Genomic DNA, 17943 nt, shown 5'->3' on the forward strand with positions numbered 1-17943 from the left:
TCATCATCATCATTTGATTTGGGCGCTGCTCTGTGGCGACCGTCACTGGTTATTTTGTTTGTCTTATATTTGTGTAAATTTGTCAATTTTGTGGATCATCTTCTTGTAATTTGTGGCTGTCTGAAAGCACAATGGCGTTTGCACATTCAAGGATAATCATAGTTGTTTTCATTGCGGTTCTGGTGATATCTGTGGAAATACGACCAGGACAAGCAATCGAGACCCGACCACACCCTACCAGTCTTGTGTACTCACGGGATGAGCTGCTAAAGTTACGGGACACTTCAGCGGAAACTCGACCGACCGGCTTTGACGACTTCCCGAAGGAATGTAAACCACGGAAGAGAGGTAGGAAAGGGGGTGTCAGGTCACGTATCAGAAGAAGGGGCAACAAACCACCACTTCCTACAATCATCCTTGGTAATGTTCGCTCCTTACCGAATAAAATGACTGAACTCGAAACCTTATCTAAATACATGCACGAATACAGAGAGGCTTGTTTGATGTGTTTTACCGAAACCTGGCTTAATGAAAATGTACCAGACAGTGCTGTTGAATTGCCTAACTTTTCGTTAATAAGAAGTGATAGAACGACTGCATCGGGAAAATCACGAGGTGGGGGACTGTGTATGTATGTCAATAAGAGATGGTGCACAAACTGGTCAATTAAACATTCAGTGTGTCAGCCAGATATTGAATTACTAGCCGTCGGTCTTCGGCCATTTTACCTTCCCAGAGAATTTCCGCAAATTTTTGTAATCACTACATACATACATCCAAGAGCAGACGTGGCCGTTGCTAGTGACGCTATTGCTGAGAAAGTAAACAATCTTCAGGCATTGTCACCAGACGCGCCAATCTTTATCGCAGGTGACTTCAATCAATGTCGACTAGATAACGTTATGCCTAATTTCGAACAATATATTAACATTCCTTCCAGAAACGACGCTTTTCTTGATCTTTGTTATGGAAACATCCCTCATGCATACACAAGTAAAGCATGTCATCAACTCGGGAATTCCGATCATCTGAATTTTCACCTTGTACCTACCTACAGACAGAAACTAAAGAAAGCGTCCCCAGTTTCTAGGCAACGATACGACTGGTCGGATGACGCATCAGAACGACTGCGAGCTTGTTTAGATTGCACTGACTGGGATGTCCTATTCAATTCCACGGACACGCTTGATGAGGCAACGGAGGTGATCAGCGCATACATCAACTTTTGTGTGGACTTGAACATTCCGCGTAAAACGTCGAAGGTTTTTCAGAATAATAAACCATGGGTTTCAAAAGAACTGAGGGACTTGTTGAAAGCAAAAAACCGGGCACTTGTTGCCGGTGATAATTCAGAAGTAAGAAATCTACAGAAACAAATTAAACGACAGGTTATAGCATCAAAACAGTTGTATAAACGCATACACTCAGTAATAAATCCAACAGGCTAAACCTACTATAGAAGCAGTGACCGGGAATTACAGGCCAACGCCTTCTACCCGTACTTGATGATGATGATAAAGAGAAGATTGAAAGAGGCTTTCAGGAAAACAATCCTAAAGCTGCATGGAAGACCTTACAAGATGTTACAGGTTATAAAAGGAAGTCATCTGTTAATGAGTCTGTAGTGAATCAAACATTTGTTGATAGCCTAAATGATTTTTATTGTCGATTTGACCATAGTGATTTTGCAACGAAGAATGTTGAAACCATGCAAAACCTTAGAGAGAGCCTCACCCGGGATTTTGAAGTAATTACGGTATCTGAACACGAAGTTAGAATGGTGCTAGGTGATGTTAATGTGAATAAAACCCCGGGCCCTGATCGTATTTGCAATAAGCTATTAAAAACGTGCAAGGATCAATTGGCCAGTGTTTTTCAAAAGCTTTTCCAGCTTTCTATCGATCGAGGAACAATTCCTAAATTGTGGAAAATGTCAACTGTTGTACCACTTCCTAAAGTGAAAAACCCATCAGAAATGAATGACTATCGTCCTATAGCTCTAACATGTAGTATTATGAAATGTCTTGAGAAAATTGTACTGAAACGTTTGCTGAATCAAGTCTCCCCCTTCTTAGATCCCATGCAATTTGCTTACAGGAAAAATAGGGGCGTAGAAGATGCAGTTTTGATACTCTTGCACAAACTGTATTCCCACTTAGACACAATGAAAACGTACACGAGATCAGTTTTCATAGATTTCTCTAGCGCATTTAATACCTTGATACCACACCTGCTTACTAGGAAGTTGAGTAATTTAAATGTACACCCACAACTTATAATGACAATACAAGACTTTCTGTTGTGTAGATGTCAGCAGGTGAAAATAGGAAAGCTAATCTCATGTGTTCGTTCTATCAGTACTGGTGTACCTCAGGGATGCGTACTATCCCCGGTGCTCTTTTCCATTTACACCAATGATTTCGTGAGCACTGACGACAATTGTTCTATGATTAAATATGCCGATGATACGGTGATTACAGGGTATATTTCAGATGATAATACTGAACGTTATTTTTCATTGATCAAACAGTTTGTTGAATGGTGTGACAGGCACCACTTACAACTAAATGTAGCAAAAACGAAGGAGATCGTAATAGATTTTCGTAAGAGAACTGTAGTGGATCATGCACCCCTTTGTATTCACGATTCCGTAGTCGAGCAGGTTAGCGAGTACAAATATCTTGGCACTACTATATCATGTAAATTGGATTGGTCAAAAAATGTCAACATTATCCAGAAGAAAGCAAATCAAAGGCTTTATTTCCTTAGACAACTTAAGAAACTCCACATAGATAATACACTTCTTGTTCTGTTCTATAAATCAATCATTCAGTCTATCTTGACATTCAATCTCATTTGTTACTTTCGTAATGGAACACGTGCTAGCAAAAGGAAAACAGAAAGAATAAGGAAAATTGCTCAGCGCATCACCGGTTTGGAATTGCCCAGTTTAGAAAGTATATATGTTGATCGTACATTGCTGAAGATTACTCGTATTATGAAAGACCCGTCACATCCTTTGTTCCATAATTATAATTTCAACCGTTCAGGAATTCGCCTCTGCGTTCCCCGCACTAGGCGGGAACGCTTTAGACGCTCATTTGTACCAGATTCAACTCACATGTTCAACAGTATGGTAAAACGAGGGCAATCAATGTAGACACTGTACCCTTTTTATTTTATTGCTTTCCTCCATTCCTATACAAGTAGTCAGATCTTATTTTTAGATGAAACGCCATTGATGTTATGTTGTTATTATGTTTCATAATCTGTTTAATTTTGTACATTTCCTTGTAACACACAATTGTACCAGTGAACAATGAATTTCCATATTATGGACAATAAATCAATTCAATTCAATTCAATTCAATTCAATTCTATCGCTTCATCTCTAGTTCAGAACATAACTAGATTTCGGGTTTAGAGTAGGACCGAAGGCGTGGGATGAGATCCTAGAAGTATTTTTGAAGCGGTTCTCCCAAAGTCTTCTCAAGCTCAGAGACCACATCCTGGCAATGCTGTTCTACTTCCTCCGACTCATCTGTAAAAAAAAAAAGATAGATAGAAAAGATCGCATCAATTACCAGGAAATACCAAGGTGGGTTTGTACTGCTACAAAAAGTCCCCCATACCACTGTTTTTCATTATCTAACTGTCCTTTTCCCATTCTTAAAGATAAAGTTGAGTTCTGGTCATGCGATTGCATTGTGAAAGAAACGGTGTGAAATCGACCAGAAAAGGTTGATCATCAAGCATATAAGTATTGGTGTGTACTGCAAGGTTCTGGAATTATCAAAATGATAACAAATTTGGCCCAGTCTTGGTGAAGTTACAAGCACTGTACACAGAAAGATGTGTATGGGACTACATGAACATGTGGCATAAAAATCTGTCCCGATTATTATGCTGTTACATGCCATATTTAGAATATTGAGGCATTTGAAGAGCCTTGCTTTTCAGAGAACATTTGTTATCTGATGTTCTTCCACACTTGCATAATGCAATGATAATGCTCACAAATTATTTTTCACCTCTTCCCAGAACTCAACGTATCTATCTATCCTCAATCTATCCTTTCTTTTATAATATTTGTTAATAAATTTATTGCTGTAATCAATATTTCTACTTCACTTACCCTCCATGAGTTCAGCTAAGAATGGAATAGTTTCAGGAAGTAGAGATAGGTAGTCTTCACCCAGCTGAGAATGAACGGCCTGCAGGACTGTGAGGGCAGCATAGCGAACCTGTAAAAGGGATAACATTCTTCAAAGTCATCAATGATTCAATGCAGAGTACAACATTCAGGATAACAAAATTCTCTAATTTTACAATGATTTTTTTTCTCTTCTTCTGATGGATCATTTAATGAGGCATTTCACACACAAAAGAGCTATTTTATCCAATCTTCATGTAAAGCTGATTGTACACAAGACAAAATATACCAGACTAGCTAATTTCTTTTTATAACAATGAAATTCCTTTAATTTTCCATGAACTGAACTAAAATGGACTTTCCAAGCCTTCCCAGATTTCAAAGACAGTTGGAAACCTATCATAATGATGATACAGCCAAACCTGCTTTAGTGACCACCTATCTACAAATACCTCCTGTCTACAACAAGCACTTTTTTTGTTTCCCTTGAAAATGGTTTCTCATTGAAACATGCACTAAAGGAACCCGTCTACAAAGACCACTTTTTGTGTTTCCCTTGGGCGGTCACTGTAGACAGGTTTGACTGTACATGTAGATGGTTGAGAAGCCTCAACGATGGATGCCACCCACCTTTGGAGAGGAGTTTCTGGTCTTGAGAAGGATCTGGTAGTTGAGTGGTTGCCAAGTGGAGGGGTCTTTAGCAGCAACCATGAACTGAACGATGCACGGTGTCAGGTGACTTGTGATGCGGGCCTCGTATATATCATCCCCTCCTTGTGTATTCTCAATCTACAGAATAAAATAGTTGCATGAAATGTGAAAGCAGGGGGGGGGGGGTGTTTCACAAAGATCCCAAGTCGAACTCAACTGTAAATTGTACTTAAACATTTACGCCTCTCTGATCATTATGTAACCTACACAGAGAGAAATATACCTGTACAATGTATATTTATTCATATGTCAAAAGAAATCATCTCCTTCTACTTCATATGCAAATTTTTTGTTTACTGCATGACGCAAACTGAACCTTATCTTCAATACTGATAAGGCTACTCTGGGTAAATAAGACCACATTTAATCATCATTTATTATTTTTTTCATCAAACACACAGAAACAGTTTAATACCTAAATTTTTCATATCCTTACTAAGTTTTGTAATGTATTAAGTATGTGAAAAATTGATTTGTTTCAATTTTTGTTTCTTGAGAATGTGATGTATTAAAGCTTACATCTAAAGTATTTCAACCAGTCCACCTTTTACTCTTGAGTTCAGAAAAACACAACAAGCATCGAATTTACAAGGGGTACAAATAATTTAGTTTTTTACTGTAATTGTGTAAATACCTGATCAACAAGAGGCTGCATAAGCTTCTCAAATCTCTCCTTGCTCACAAAGTCTCCCTTGTCATAATGAAAGCACTTGTGCAGACAATCCAGTGCATACCCCAGCAGACTGGCTGACTTCTCTTTACTCTGGGTGTCCTCCTCAAAGAATGGCTTGTCTGAAAGGAGGAAAAGTGTGGAAGAAAAAGGAATATTCAGGGAACATCCTCTTCGAAGAACACTAAGTCATTATAAGAAATACCTCATCAATTTACTTTGGAGCCAATAAAAAAAAAAACACACACCATCTGACATCCGAAAAGACATTTTCCTTATTTGAGGAGTATAAAGAATATATTAAGGAGGGGGAGGGGGGGGGGGGTATCAATTGAGTATTTCCAAGCAACACTTAATACAAATTGTTCTTTTCAAATAATTCCTTTCCGTTTTTTAAAACATGTATCAGTAACTGTGTCTATAAAATTAAGCAAAGTTGGCTATATTCACAGGACTTTACCTCTTTTCTTTTAAATATTTACATTGAAATACCTTGTATTTCAGAAATCATGATTCCTTTTAATAAAAATAAGCAGCTAATAAAACTTCAAAGATATTTGCGCAATGTTGTCTCTTCTAAATATCTATACCTTAAAGACCGTCAATACTACTGGGCCAGAAGGGATTAGACCACATAGCGAGGTCACTGAGTGGCTATCTCATTAACTCAGCTCTCAACTAACATAAGAAAAAGAGGATCATGGGGGACCAACAGGCACCGATTGACGAAGTTTTCTATATAGAGGGAGCAAGTACCTACAAGTAGGACAGTGGGGCTTTAAACCATACCTACATACTGAATATATTCCATGTAACTCTTTGTAAGACGGGGCGTCTTACAAAGAGTTACGATCGATCCAAATCAATCGTAAGTCTTCCTATCAATCGCAAGTTTGCAGTCCCCTATCTCTTATGTACATAGTTTCGCAAATAAGCTCTTTGTATAAAGCCGGGCCCAGGATTACAGAATTTCTGAGTTCTCCCTTGGAACAAACCTGTTTTAATGACGTTGTTTGCATTCAGGATCCCTGCAATGTTAGCTACAAGGTGACCTGCGAAGAGACAGAAGAGACTCTTAAGCTTCTCAGCGATGCCATCGGAGAGACGGTAGAAGGTCAGCTGTCTGTCAGGGTTGCTGCCTCGCGTAGCCCATTCGTATACCTGCAGAAATAAGAGTAAATGTAGAAGTACTGGTAATGACTAAATTCCAATTCAACACAATTTTAGTCTACCAACCGATCAGATTTTCTTATCTTGAACATTTCTGACAATTAAAAATGCCTCTGAAGTCGTAGCAGCCTGCTGATGCCCCCTGGAAATAATTTCCTCTTACTGAAGTTTTGCCATTTTCCTTTAAAGGACTACTTCGTTTTTTTGACCTGCTTTAAAATGGGTAGTCAGACATAACCAGACATATCCATATATGATGATGAAAGTTATTCTTGATGTACTGTGTAGCAAATGGAAACCTGGTAGGAAGAAGTTTCTTGAATGATCTGAGAGATGTAATGGTGGGACAGTATGATTGCACCATGCGGTTATTAGCAGAATGCAAGAAGCAAATATTATTATCAATAATACTGTTATTTGTGAACATCCCAAAAACACAAATATAAAATTATACGAAAAATGATGTTTTTTTTTCTTCTTTCTATTCTCACCTTGAGAAACATAGGTCTGAATGTAGCCTCTGAGAGTTTCATCACCATGGTATTGACGGCATCAATCACATGCCCTTCAATGGCCGATACCTCGTCCAGAGTACTCTGAAATAAATAAGATAAATCAGATGAACAACAGATTGTGAGTTGATAGAAATCTTTAAAAAATAAATCATGATTTGGTAAACCTGGGTCAGAAAGAACTTGCAAGGAAGAGAAGAATAACGATCGAGTGACCACTGATGTAAGCTGACCTTATCCACTTCTGATCCTGCCTCAATATCTTGGTCCGACCATCAACATGCAACATGTATAGATCTGGGGTCGGTTTCATAAAGCTTTTTGATTTATAACAAATGCTAAATTTCTATGACAAATTTGCTCTCAGCCAATCAGATGCCATGACTTCAGTAGCTTATAACAGTAGCTTGCAACGTGTCATTGATATCAAGTTTTATGAACCAGGGCCTTGTTCATTCTGGGAAATTAAAGCCATCTCAGCAGCAACCAATAGGGATAGAAGTGTTTTGTTTTCAAACAGACTTGCTTGTAGTCCCTCGCAACTGAACAACCCTACAGCGACCAGGCATTTAGAAATATGGCACCAGTTATGAGGAACAGACTTCTCAGTGACATTAGAACTATCAATTGTCTTACTTTAGTTCAAAGGTGAATCAAGCAGTTACTAGGAAACTTAATAATACATGTCTGATCTTTTTTCTGTGTTTTTTGTTAAGATAACACTGAAGTACTGTTATCATATTAAATTGTAGCACCTTGAATGATATTATATCAGAAATTGCACGACAGAAATTCTTGTTATATGTTATTATGATGTTTAACTATCCCTTTCAGTGAAAGTACTGTAACAAGTAAGGCTGATCTTTCAAAAGTAATACAGTTTTAACAACACCAGGTTCAATCACATGAGCCTTTGTCGGCAGTGTGACTCGGTTAAGGATCAGAAGATAAGGCTCAAGAGCACCTCTGGCAATACTTACCTCTGTGTGGCTTGACCGATAGTCCAGTGCTTGTAGGAAGAGACTGACCATAGCATGATGGTGGCTCAAGAGATCCTCCTTGGGTAGCTGGTCAAGATGGTCACTTAAGATGGACATCAGAGGACCGATGCTGGTCTGAAATCAATCAAAAGCAACAATTTTAATTTTTTTAAGAGGCGATTTAAAACTCAAATGTGGTGGTGGTGATGGTGGTGGTTATTTTACCTGGCTACTAAGAAAGCATAAATGCTTGTAAGTAAGCAACCAGACGGCCGACGGCTTTAGGTCCTGTCTGAGGGACCTGGTAATGAGGATTAATGCCTTACCAAAGGGCACTAGTGCATCGACTTGGTTTCAAACCCGGGTCACTGGATTACGAGACCACTGCTCTACCAACTGAGCTATCGCGCCAACCTTAAGTTGTTGATGTGTAAATATGTGTAGGCTTACAGTCTGTTGATATTCTTGTAATATAGGATGTGTTTACAGTTTGATCGCACCAAGCCATACCATATCAAAGAATAATTGGTACTACCATTAGAAACAGAGTATTGTGGAAATTTAGCCCTCAATAATCTCAAATATTCCGGGGAATGAAATGTTAGCTTCTTAAGTGACAAACTGCTTGAAATCATGTTGAATATTTACCCATGATCTTCAAGCGCCTCAGGTATTTTGTGTAAAAGATACGGTGCTTCATACACACCAAGTATTAATACATGTAGGACTGGAACTCTACGTTTTCTTTGACTTTTATTATAAGAACCAATCACATCAGGTTTAAACATTCATACAAGAATTCACCAGACTTACACCTATATTTCAAAATTAATCATTTATGATTGCACCTGTATGCAAGGCTCAATACCAATGAGGAGACTGGCCTTCTAGTGCAGTGCAGCTCTTATCTTACCACATCCCATCAAGAGACGTGATAGCTCAGTGGTAGAGCAGTGGTCCCGTAACCACAAAGTCCTGGGTTCGAAATTAAGTAGAAGCGCTAGTGCCCTTTGGTAAGACATTAATGCTCATTAATCAGGACTTAAAAACATCGGTCCCCTGGTTGCTTATTTACAATCGTGCACAGAATTTATTAGCTGTCAGGTTAAACAAACAAAAAGTAATATAAGATGATGACGAGGATCCTCATCAAATGATTAGTTGAAAGCTTACACGTGACCAGGCATTTATTTTGCCCAATGCGTAATTTGGATAATGACCAGTCATTAGTAAAATCATGTTATAAAACATCATTTTATTTAAAAAAAAAACATAATCTTATAAAACAAATAATACACATAATTTTGTTCGGGCATTGGTAAAATTACCCACACTCGGTGCCTTCAAAACAGTTCAAACACCCTCGGGCGTGCTAGACTGATATAAAGGTACCTTATGTGGGTAATTCTTACTAATGCCCTCCCTGCTGTGTATTATTTATATATTAATGAACCACGAGTGCTTCATCCAATCATGTCTCCCTTATAAGGAAGTCACTTCAGTCCTACCTTGCTAGTTGACACATTGGTCTTGTAGCATTCACTGACGGCAGGAATGAGAACCCTAGGGGGCAGTGCTGAGGAGAGCTGGTGACGACATGCCTTGAGACGGAGCGTGAGCTGAGACTTCTCTTCATCCTGACGGTAACCAGACAGACGACACACCTGGGAAAAAAATAGGGATTGAAAAAGGGAATGACAGCTTTCATTACATGTGAATAATTGGGGTAACCCGAGGACAATTCTATGCTAGGTTCTTATTGCCTTCCACAGGATCAATCTTTATCATGGTTGGCCCCAATACAAAGTCTGCTGTGAAAATTGTTGAGTGTATTTCTCACACAAAATAAATCACAACACTATTTGTGTAGCTTCAACAGTAAAAAAGAACTTTATTAATGAAAAGTGGCAGAGAAAACCTAAAATAAAAAGTATGAGCCTCAGTTTGTGACTCGCCGGAATGCTACGTAGTTAGTGTAAGGTATGTAACTGTGGCACTAATGGGCAACGTATGCATCTTCTTCACTCAACATCATGATTAAACAGAAGTTTAGATTAGATTATTTCAACCCCAGTACAAAGCACCGTGCCTTAGTATATTATACAATTTCATACAAAGGGTTTACAAGACATAATAAACACAACATATAATCTATCATCTCACAAATTACATCATCAAAACACACTATGATTAGGAGCTGCAAAAGAGCTTTACACTCATTCATTACCTGTTGGAGCAATTGACCAAGGTAAGGACTGAGGAAGTGAGGGAGGGTCTCCAAGATCTTCTGAATGGCTGTCACTGTGCTCAGGAGATGAAGGTCAGAACTGAACAAGAGAAATAATAAAATCTAAATTTATTTCTGAATCTAACTTACACCCAATTGCAGCGATCCACACTAACATAATTTGCTTGGTGGTACAGTGCGTAATATAAGGCATCCCTGTGCACAACGCCCCTTGTCTACTTTGTGAAGGCCCTGTCTAATGATCCAAAACGCAATCAGTTGTCTATATGGTGACAGTTTTGAACACAAACATACTTCAATTGCTACATATATATATATATTTCAGAACAGTATGATATGAGGTCCTTTTGTGCAGATAGCAGTAGCTAACCATTTATGTAATTACAAAGTCATTAACTTCAGCTTGATATGAAAAGCTAAAAAGCAACTTTAAAAAATATATACAAAATATTAATTTAGTAATTTTGTGATTGATGTTGATCTGCCACAACTCTTCAAGATATTAAACATGATTTGAATTTGGTATAACAAAAATTTGCCACAAGTAACATATACTTATGACTTGGTGCCCAAGTGGTTATAAGAAAGGCAAATTATTGTATAGTTATGTTTTGATGAGGGACATGTCATGAATCAATAACTGAGAAGGTATTCTGCAGTCAAACAAACCTTGTGACATGGGTCTTGCTTGCCAAGGTATCAAGTAGAGGTGGCATGAATCGACTCAGGTACGGGATAGCATGGGCCTTGAGACTACTCACTGCTTCAGCTAGGCAGAGCAAACCACTTGCTATCACCTGTCATAAAGAAGATGGGGGGGGGGGGGGGATGAAAATCATTTTCATAGATTATCAATGTCTGTAAAGCTAAACATTTTGGCAAAAAAGATATTTACATAAGAAGGAATAGGGTATAATTTTTCACTTCCTTCAAAAACCGATGTTAGAGATTACAGATTCATATTCATATTTGATTGTGTTATGAAGAACTTATTCCACATCCATGATGTAATTCTGTAAGCTACATTGATTTTAATTTTTCCACAGGCAAGAGAAGATCATTCTTTCATCTTCAAATGATAGCTGCTTCAAATCATACGAGGATAACTTGGTTGGGTTATGAAAATAAGTGTTATACCAAAAGCAAATCATATTGAGCTAGTAACAAAGAACTGCTACATTGAACAAGCTACCACATTTCTTATTTGCTGTCTGAAGACTGTATTTGTACATTTCAACAGGAATGAAATAAATGGATGAAACCATCTCACAAAATGACTGATGCATTTCTACCTGGTTATTGCCATGCGTTTCCATGATGATGCCAAGAGCAACATCCATCACCTTGGTGAACTCCTTACGATGTTCACTGCCAAACAGCTTGCAGAGTAACTTCAGACTGTAGAGGGCGGTCTGCCGATTAATGTCGAGCTCATCTGCTTCGGCCTGGTTCTCCCGGGATGATTTGGCTATGGCCACCAGGGTATCCAGCATACCAAGGAGCATAGCAGTCTGTTGGGATGAACAACATATACAATTCACACAGGAAAAAAAAAAAAAAAATTCGGACAAAAGAGGTCAGATACTGGATAATACTTCATTATGACATATACATTTAATGCCTTGATATAAAGTAAAGAAGCCATGGTAATTATTATAATCAGCACTTCTTTATTCTTAGGATTAATGATGCTTGATAAATCTATCCAATATGTACAGTTAAACTACATTACTCATTCCTCATATCAAATTTTGTCAATTTTTTTTTTTCTTTTTCTTCCCAATTTACGTTTCTTGAGGATGTGTCATATTAGCAAACATCTAAAAGTATTAAACAAAAGGCCTTGATTCAACCAGTCCACCTTTCATTAAAAAAACATCAAATTTACAAGGGGCATGAATTTAACCATATTACTTATAGTTTTATATCTCTCATATAAAAAGTAAGTAATAAAAGTGAGTTATTGTAACAAATAATGGATGGTACAATACAACTTAAAAATATAGTATGAAAATATTAATGGTATAATAACGCAAATAACGATATTAGTGGTTGAAATTGAATACCTCTTCCTCTTCAAAGCCATCCTTGTTTTGGATGAGCTTGTTATTGAGCAGCTCCATGGCTTTCCTCCTGACGGTAGGGAGACGGTTGCCTATGAGACCAGACACCACCCCAATGAACACCTTGGCAGGTAGCAGGTAGTTGACCTGGTTATACAAACATTAAAAATAGTTAATTCTATGATCAATATTGATGTGATCTATTACAAGAAGTAAGACAAACGGCAACAGTAGAACTATACACATGTATATATCTACATCACATCATCATACAATTCTATAACAGACACACAGTTGCGAAAAAAAGGTTTTTGAAGATTATCCAAATCATTTTTTTTTTAAATCAAGACTTTGGAATGATCTATCATCTGCAGAGTATATGAGACAGCACTCTTATGGCTTTAGACAGAGGATATCCCCTTTTCTCTTTTCACAATTAAACTGTATCCCATAACCATACCCGCCAACCTTCATAGCAAAAGATATGAATGTCTTAAGGCAAAATTAGGAATACAGTCTATTTTTTATACTTTTCACACACAATATTTCAGAAAAGAGAGGAATCTAGGGTTCAAATAATAGCTTAAAGGCCCCAAAATAGGAATGGTGTGCAGCTATGCATAACTGATCCCCTCCAAACACACATGTTGTCTGCTGAGAGCTAGAAGGGTGTTACATCTTTAAACTCAATTCCTTTCTGGCTCTTGGCATACCGTATTTGCCGGCGTAAAGGCCGCACCGCCGTATAGGCCGCACCCCCAACTTTGACATTTCGTAGAGGAAAAAAAAAAACTACAAAAAAAAAACTACAAAAAAAAAAAAAAAAAACGGACCAAACAAAATGATTGTAATTTTCTTGTAGAACACTCTTTTTTTTTTACAAACTATACCAAATTCATCAATATTCTTATAAATCAACAAGAAGTTAACCTCAAAAATGATCATAATTTAGCAGATCTTCATCGACTTTTAAGCTAGTACTGTATCGTACGCAGATTTGGTATCCTACAATACCCCTTCCTCGATGTGCGGTGTAATCCGAAATAGCATTTTTCGACCTGCGCAGTTGCGTTGCGCGGCAGCTAGCTCCGTAAGTAACGGCCTGTCCCTTTGTTTACTTTTTGACGATGCAATGGTATGGACTTAAATCTAGATCTATCGGCAGATTTTATTAGAAAAATAAGTTTTTCGTCTTCATGTCAACTATGCAACATAAACTTGTCGGTAAGTTGTGTGGAGTTATTCTAGAATTGTCCTGTACCGTTGTCTAGTCATGCTACCGTTCCTATAGTCCCATACGTGCAAATGGACGTGATGTTTTGACCGCTGAATTTTGTTGTTGTTGCGTATACGCTGCACCCCGACTTTTTGATTTTCTCTCACCCGAAAATTCTGCGGCCTTTACGCCGGAAAATACGGTACATGTTCAATTTTGCAATTTCTTTTGTTATGATAATTAACCTTTCCATATCAAACTCTTTGATACATTGTAAAGATGATGCCCTGTTCTTGATGCACCAAAATATGTATGTATGTATCATATGTATGATTGTAATCCATGTCAAATTCAGTCATATTCACACAACTGCGCCAGGAGTGAAATTTTTGACAGACATGGCGCATTATAAACGTTCACTCTTATTATTATTATATGGCTTTGATTATGGACGTTTCTCGATAAAACCTCTCAACAACAACCATTACAACAACAAAAAATTAGAATGGACTGACAAATGTCAAATGTACCTTGTCTAGGACATCATAGGCCTTGTGCAGGAGTGCCCTCCAGAACTTGGCTGTGTTTGGATCAGCGTTGTCCTGGATACAGTGAGCTACATGGGTGATGTAACACAATGTCTGCTCCAGAAGCCTGTTGGGAACATGAACAGAGATCCGACCTTGGTGATGACAGGTGTCAAATGCAGTATCTAAGACTGCTGTTCCTAAAAATCCTGGTTAATCTCCAAATGGCTGCGTTATGTTTTTGTTTTTCTTTGCTTGTAGTGTGTTTTCTTGACTACATCATTTTATACCCCAGTTATAAAATGTTAATTACTGGTCATAAGACCGATGTTCCTAAAACACATGGTTAATCTCCAAAGGGCTGTGATATGTTTTTGTTTTTCGTTGGTTGTAGTGTATTATCTTGACAACTTCGTTTTATACCACAGATATAAAATTTTAATCATTGGTCATAAGACTGCTGTTCCTAGAACTCCATGGTCGTGATATGTTTTTGTTTTTTGTTGCTTGTAGTGTGTTTTCTTGTCTTCACAGCCTTTGGTCTGGTGTATCATGTTATACCACAGTTGTAACATTTCAATCATTGGTTACTACGCACCACCAAAACTTGCCTAGCTTCGTATAGCCTAAGCAGACCTTTTTCTAATATGTTATGAACACAATGCATTCATTAGTGACATTAAAACAGTAGTTCAAAAATCATTTGTGATATTGAAACTTGACAGGCTTAGTCATTAAAAGTGGTTGTATATGTAAGCAAAGTTTCATAACTTTCTTTGACTTAACATCACATATAAATATAGACAAAATACATGACCTCTCTACTCACTTCTGATAAAGGGCTTGCATTGAAGCAGATTTCTCCTCAGAGAGATTGACAAGCTGTAAACATACAAAAAGTAAAACTTGATTTTCTTATAAATAAATCAAATCAATAAATAAATAAGTGAATCATAGTGAGTAATAATTAAGCAGGCAAAGAAATGAAATATGTGCCTGTCATAAACATATAAACTCTATATGCAATAACCGTTAGGAATACAATCCAAAATTATAATAGCAAGAAAGCCATTTATATTTGTTAGCACTTTAATTTTTTTTTCCACCAAAAAAAATCAACTTTTATATTTATAGCTTCAGCAGGTGGATTTGGAAAGATATTGAGAGGAAATAATAAATGTATAATTTCATGGCGGTATGTGGAACATGGTCCTGCGACAATTGCTCCACTGCATTAAATCTCCCACACCAAATAAACTCATAAATGATTTCAACCCTGGATCCAATACTTTACCTAACCCTAAAGTAAAATCAAATTGTGACCCTCTCCCTAACCCTATAGTCTCCCTCCTCCTTTATCTCTGTCCCTTCTCTTACTATGCCATTCATTCTATCTTTCTTCCTTCCTCTCCTAATTTGTATGCCAGGGGTGATAAGACCTCACTACAAGGTCACTGACAGGTGGTTATCTCATCAAATCAGCTCTCAATTAACATACGAAAAAGGGGACCATGGGGGATCAACAGGTACCACTTAGGCATTGTTGGCTATATAGAGGGCGCAAGTATATATAAGTAGTACAGTGGAGGTTTAAATGTTAATAATAAAGTTACCTGAGCAATGAATGGATCACTGGTAAGGAGCTGGGACAAGAACCCTACGGAAGTGAACTTGAAATGTCTCAGCTGCCTAGGACTGTGAGACTCTTGATCAAAGATGAGGTCTTGTGTCTTGCCCTTTGACCCTGGAGTCAATCCTGCTGAACGTGATGACCGGGAATAATGAGATGGCGTCTTGGCGACACCTAGATGGAAAAAGAGTTGAGGCATAGACTTTAAGTCTGTAGCTTTTCATTTTATTTTAAATAAGAAATTTTTTTAAAGTCAATTTCTCTGTGTTTTTTTGTTAGTGTGAGCCTAATGGATACCCACTATGTTTACAGAAATCATCAACATTATCACTGTCTAAACATAATGATCCATTGTTCAACAAATTGTTCTTGTCGCACTTATATTTTGGACAATTATCATCAGCACAGCTGTAAAATCTCTGTGCAAAATGAATATCTGCACCAAAGTCTCAGCTGCGAACATCTTTATCAAAAATACTTTATCACCACCAACAGCATTCTCGCCCTCATCATTGCCATGATGAACAACTATCACCCTCTAAATATAAACACATAAACCTTTACCCAATAGCCATCCTTTCCCCTTTATTCTTCTGTACAAGATTACCTTCTTTCTTCCCTTTGAGCGTTGCTAGGTATCCCAGCATCTTCGTAAGACTGATCACTTGGGTATCAGGATCAAAATGATGACAGAGCGTCAACCAGAACTCAAGATTCCTGCCAGGACCCTGAATTGAGACGAGAATAGGTGAAAAATGCACTTTGAATGTCAAACCTATAAATATTGTAAATATATATATATTTACAGTACTGGACCCTGTCTTACAAAGAGTTACAATTGATCCAAATCAATCGCAAGTCCTCCAATCAATCGCAAGTTTGCAGTCTCCTATATCTTTTGTACATAGTTACGATTGATAGCAATCGTAAATAAGTTGCGATTAATATCAACTCTTTGTAAGACAGGGCCCTGATCTATCAAAAAGAAAGGGGCTTATATGTTCGATTTTAGAATCTAAATGACGATAAGCTTCATCACACCTTTGAGTAAACCCTGTTCAAATTTTAGACAGTCATCATCACTGAACCTTGAATATTCTGGTTTGAACAAATTTGAAAAACAATTCTTCAATGGCCTGAACACTGTAGGTTTCATACTTCCTTGTTCCTTCTTTATCTATCATTATGTGAAATATGAGGTGAGCTAAAAAAAATTCTGTGATTCTAATGAAGCCACCTTGAAAGAATCCCAAAGACAAAGAAGCACCATTTGTTTGACATTGACCAGGGCCCGTTTCATAAAACTGGTATCAATTCCAAATGCTAAACTTGCTCTCGGCCAATCAAATGCAACAATTTCAGTAGCTTACATCAGTTATCGTAACTTGTTTTTGATAACAAGTTTTATGAAAGAGGGCCCAGCAGTCTTTGTATTTCAGGGGAGATCTGCTGGTTTCACATAGGCAGCAAGAAAAGAATCGATAAGCAGAAAGAAATAGAAATTTAAACGAACATTTCAGGAAAACTGGCATGCCAAACCAGACTGTGAATAAACATCTCAATCATACCTTAGTCTCTGTCTCCTCGGGGAGCATGGCCGTAGCTCCTTTGGTCGCATATCCTCCAATCAGCAGCAGGATGACCCTCCAGAGATACTCCATCCCGCCCACAGACTGCACCAGATGGGTAAACAGGGGCAGACGACGGTGCTCCGGGATGTGAGGGAACGCATCCACAAAGGTCTGCATCACCATGGTTACAACATCCTCCAGGTTGCCTGCCAGGGAGGATGGGAGAGACTGGTCCTTGCTTGCCTGTATTAGTTTATGAGAGAATGTGGGATGAAGAAAAACATAGTAAGGTGTTACATGTACATCTCAATGTAATGATTTTGTTTTTATCAATAAGTTTCAATAATTGAGATGCTCTCCTGACATCATTGGTAATTTGGGGCTTCATTGTGTGGTGTGGTGATCACAATGATACATCATAACATTTTAAATTTCCTATGTTAATGGTGATTTCAGCAATATGATCCAATTTGCTCATCAGATTTTGTTTTA

General features: G+C 37.8%; 1 protein-coding gene across 1 annotated transcript in view; it reads right to left on the reverse strand.

Moving 5' to 3' along the window:
* Positions 1-3382: 3382 nt before the first annotated feature.
* Positions 3383-17943, reverse strand: part of LOC589888 (HEAT repeat-containing protein 1) — a 39041-nt gene continuing 24480 nt past the window's right edge. Inside the window, exons 29-45 of the mRNA XM_030996728.1 lie at positions 17449-17694; positions 16488-16608; positions 15864-16054; positions 15080-15132; positions 14254-14377; positions 12511-12654; positions 11737-11955; positions 11114-11241; positions 10424-10523; positions 9705-9860; positions 8197-8331; positions 7196-7300; positions 6530-6695; positions 5499-5656; positions 4784-4942; positions 4136-4244; positions 3383-3541 (exon numbers count right to left, since the gene is read on the reverse strand). Of these exons, the coding sequence (XP_030852588.1) occupies positions 3453-3541; positions 4136-4244; positions 4784-4942; positions 5499-5656; positions 6530-6695; positions 7196-7300; positions 8197-8331; positions 9705-9860; positions 10424-10523; positions 11114-11241; positions 11737-11955; positions 12511-12654; positions 14254-14377; positions 15080-15132; positions 15864-16054; positions 16488-16608; positions 17449-17694 (2403 nt within the window). The 3' untranslated portion in view covers positions 3383-3452. The remainder of the gene's footprint in view (positions 3542-4135; positions 4245-4783; positions 4943-5498; positions 5657-6529; positions 6696-7195; positions 7301-8196; positions 8332-9704; positions 9861-10423; positions 10524-11113; positions 11242-11736; positions 11956-12510; positions 12655-14253; positions 14378-15079; positions 15133-15863; positions 16055-16487; positions 16609-17448; positions 17695-17943) is intronic.

This window comes from Strongylocentrotus purpuratus, unplaced genomic scaffold (genome assembly GCF_000002235.5).
Source record: "Strongylocentrotus purpuratus isolate Spur 01 unplaced genomic scaffold, Spur_5.0 spur5_scaffold_3, whole genome shotgun sequence".
NCBI classification, from domain to species: Eukaryota; Metazoa; Echinodermata; class Echinoidea; order Camarodonta; family Strongylocentrotidae; genus Strongylocentrotus; species Strongylocentrotus purpuratus.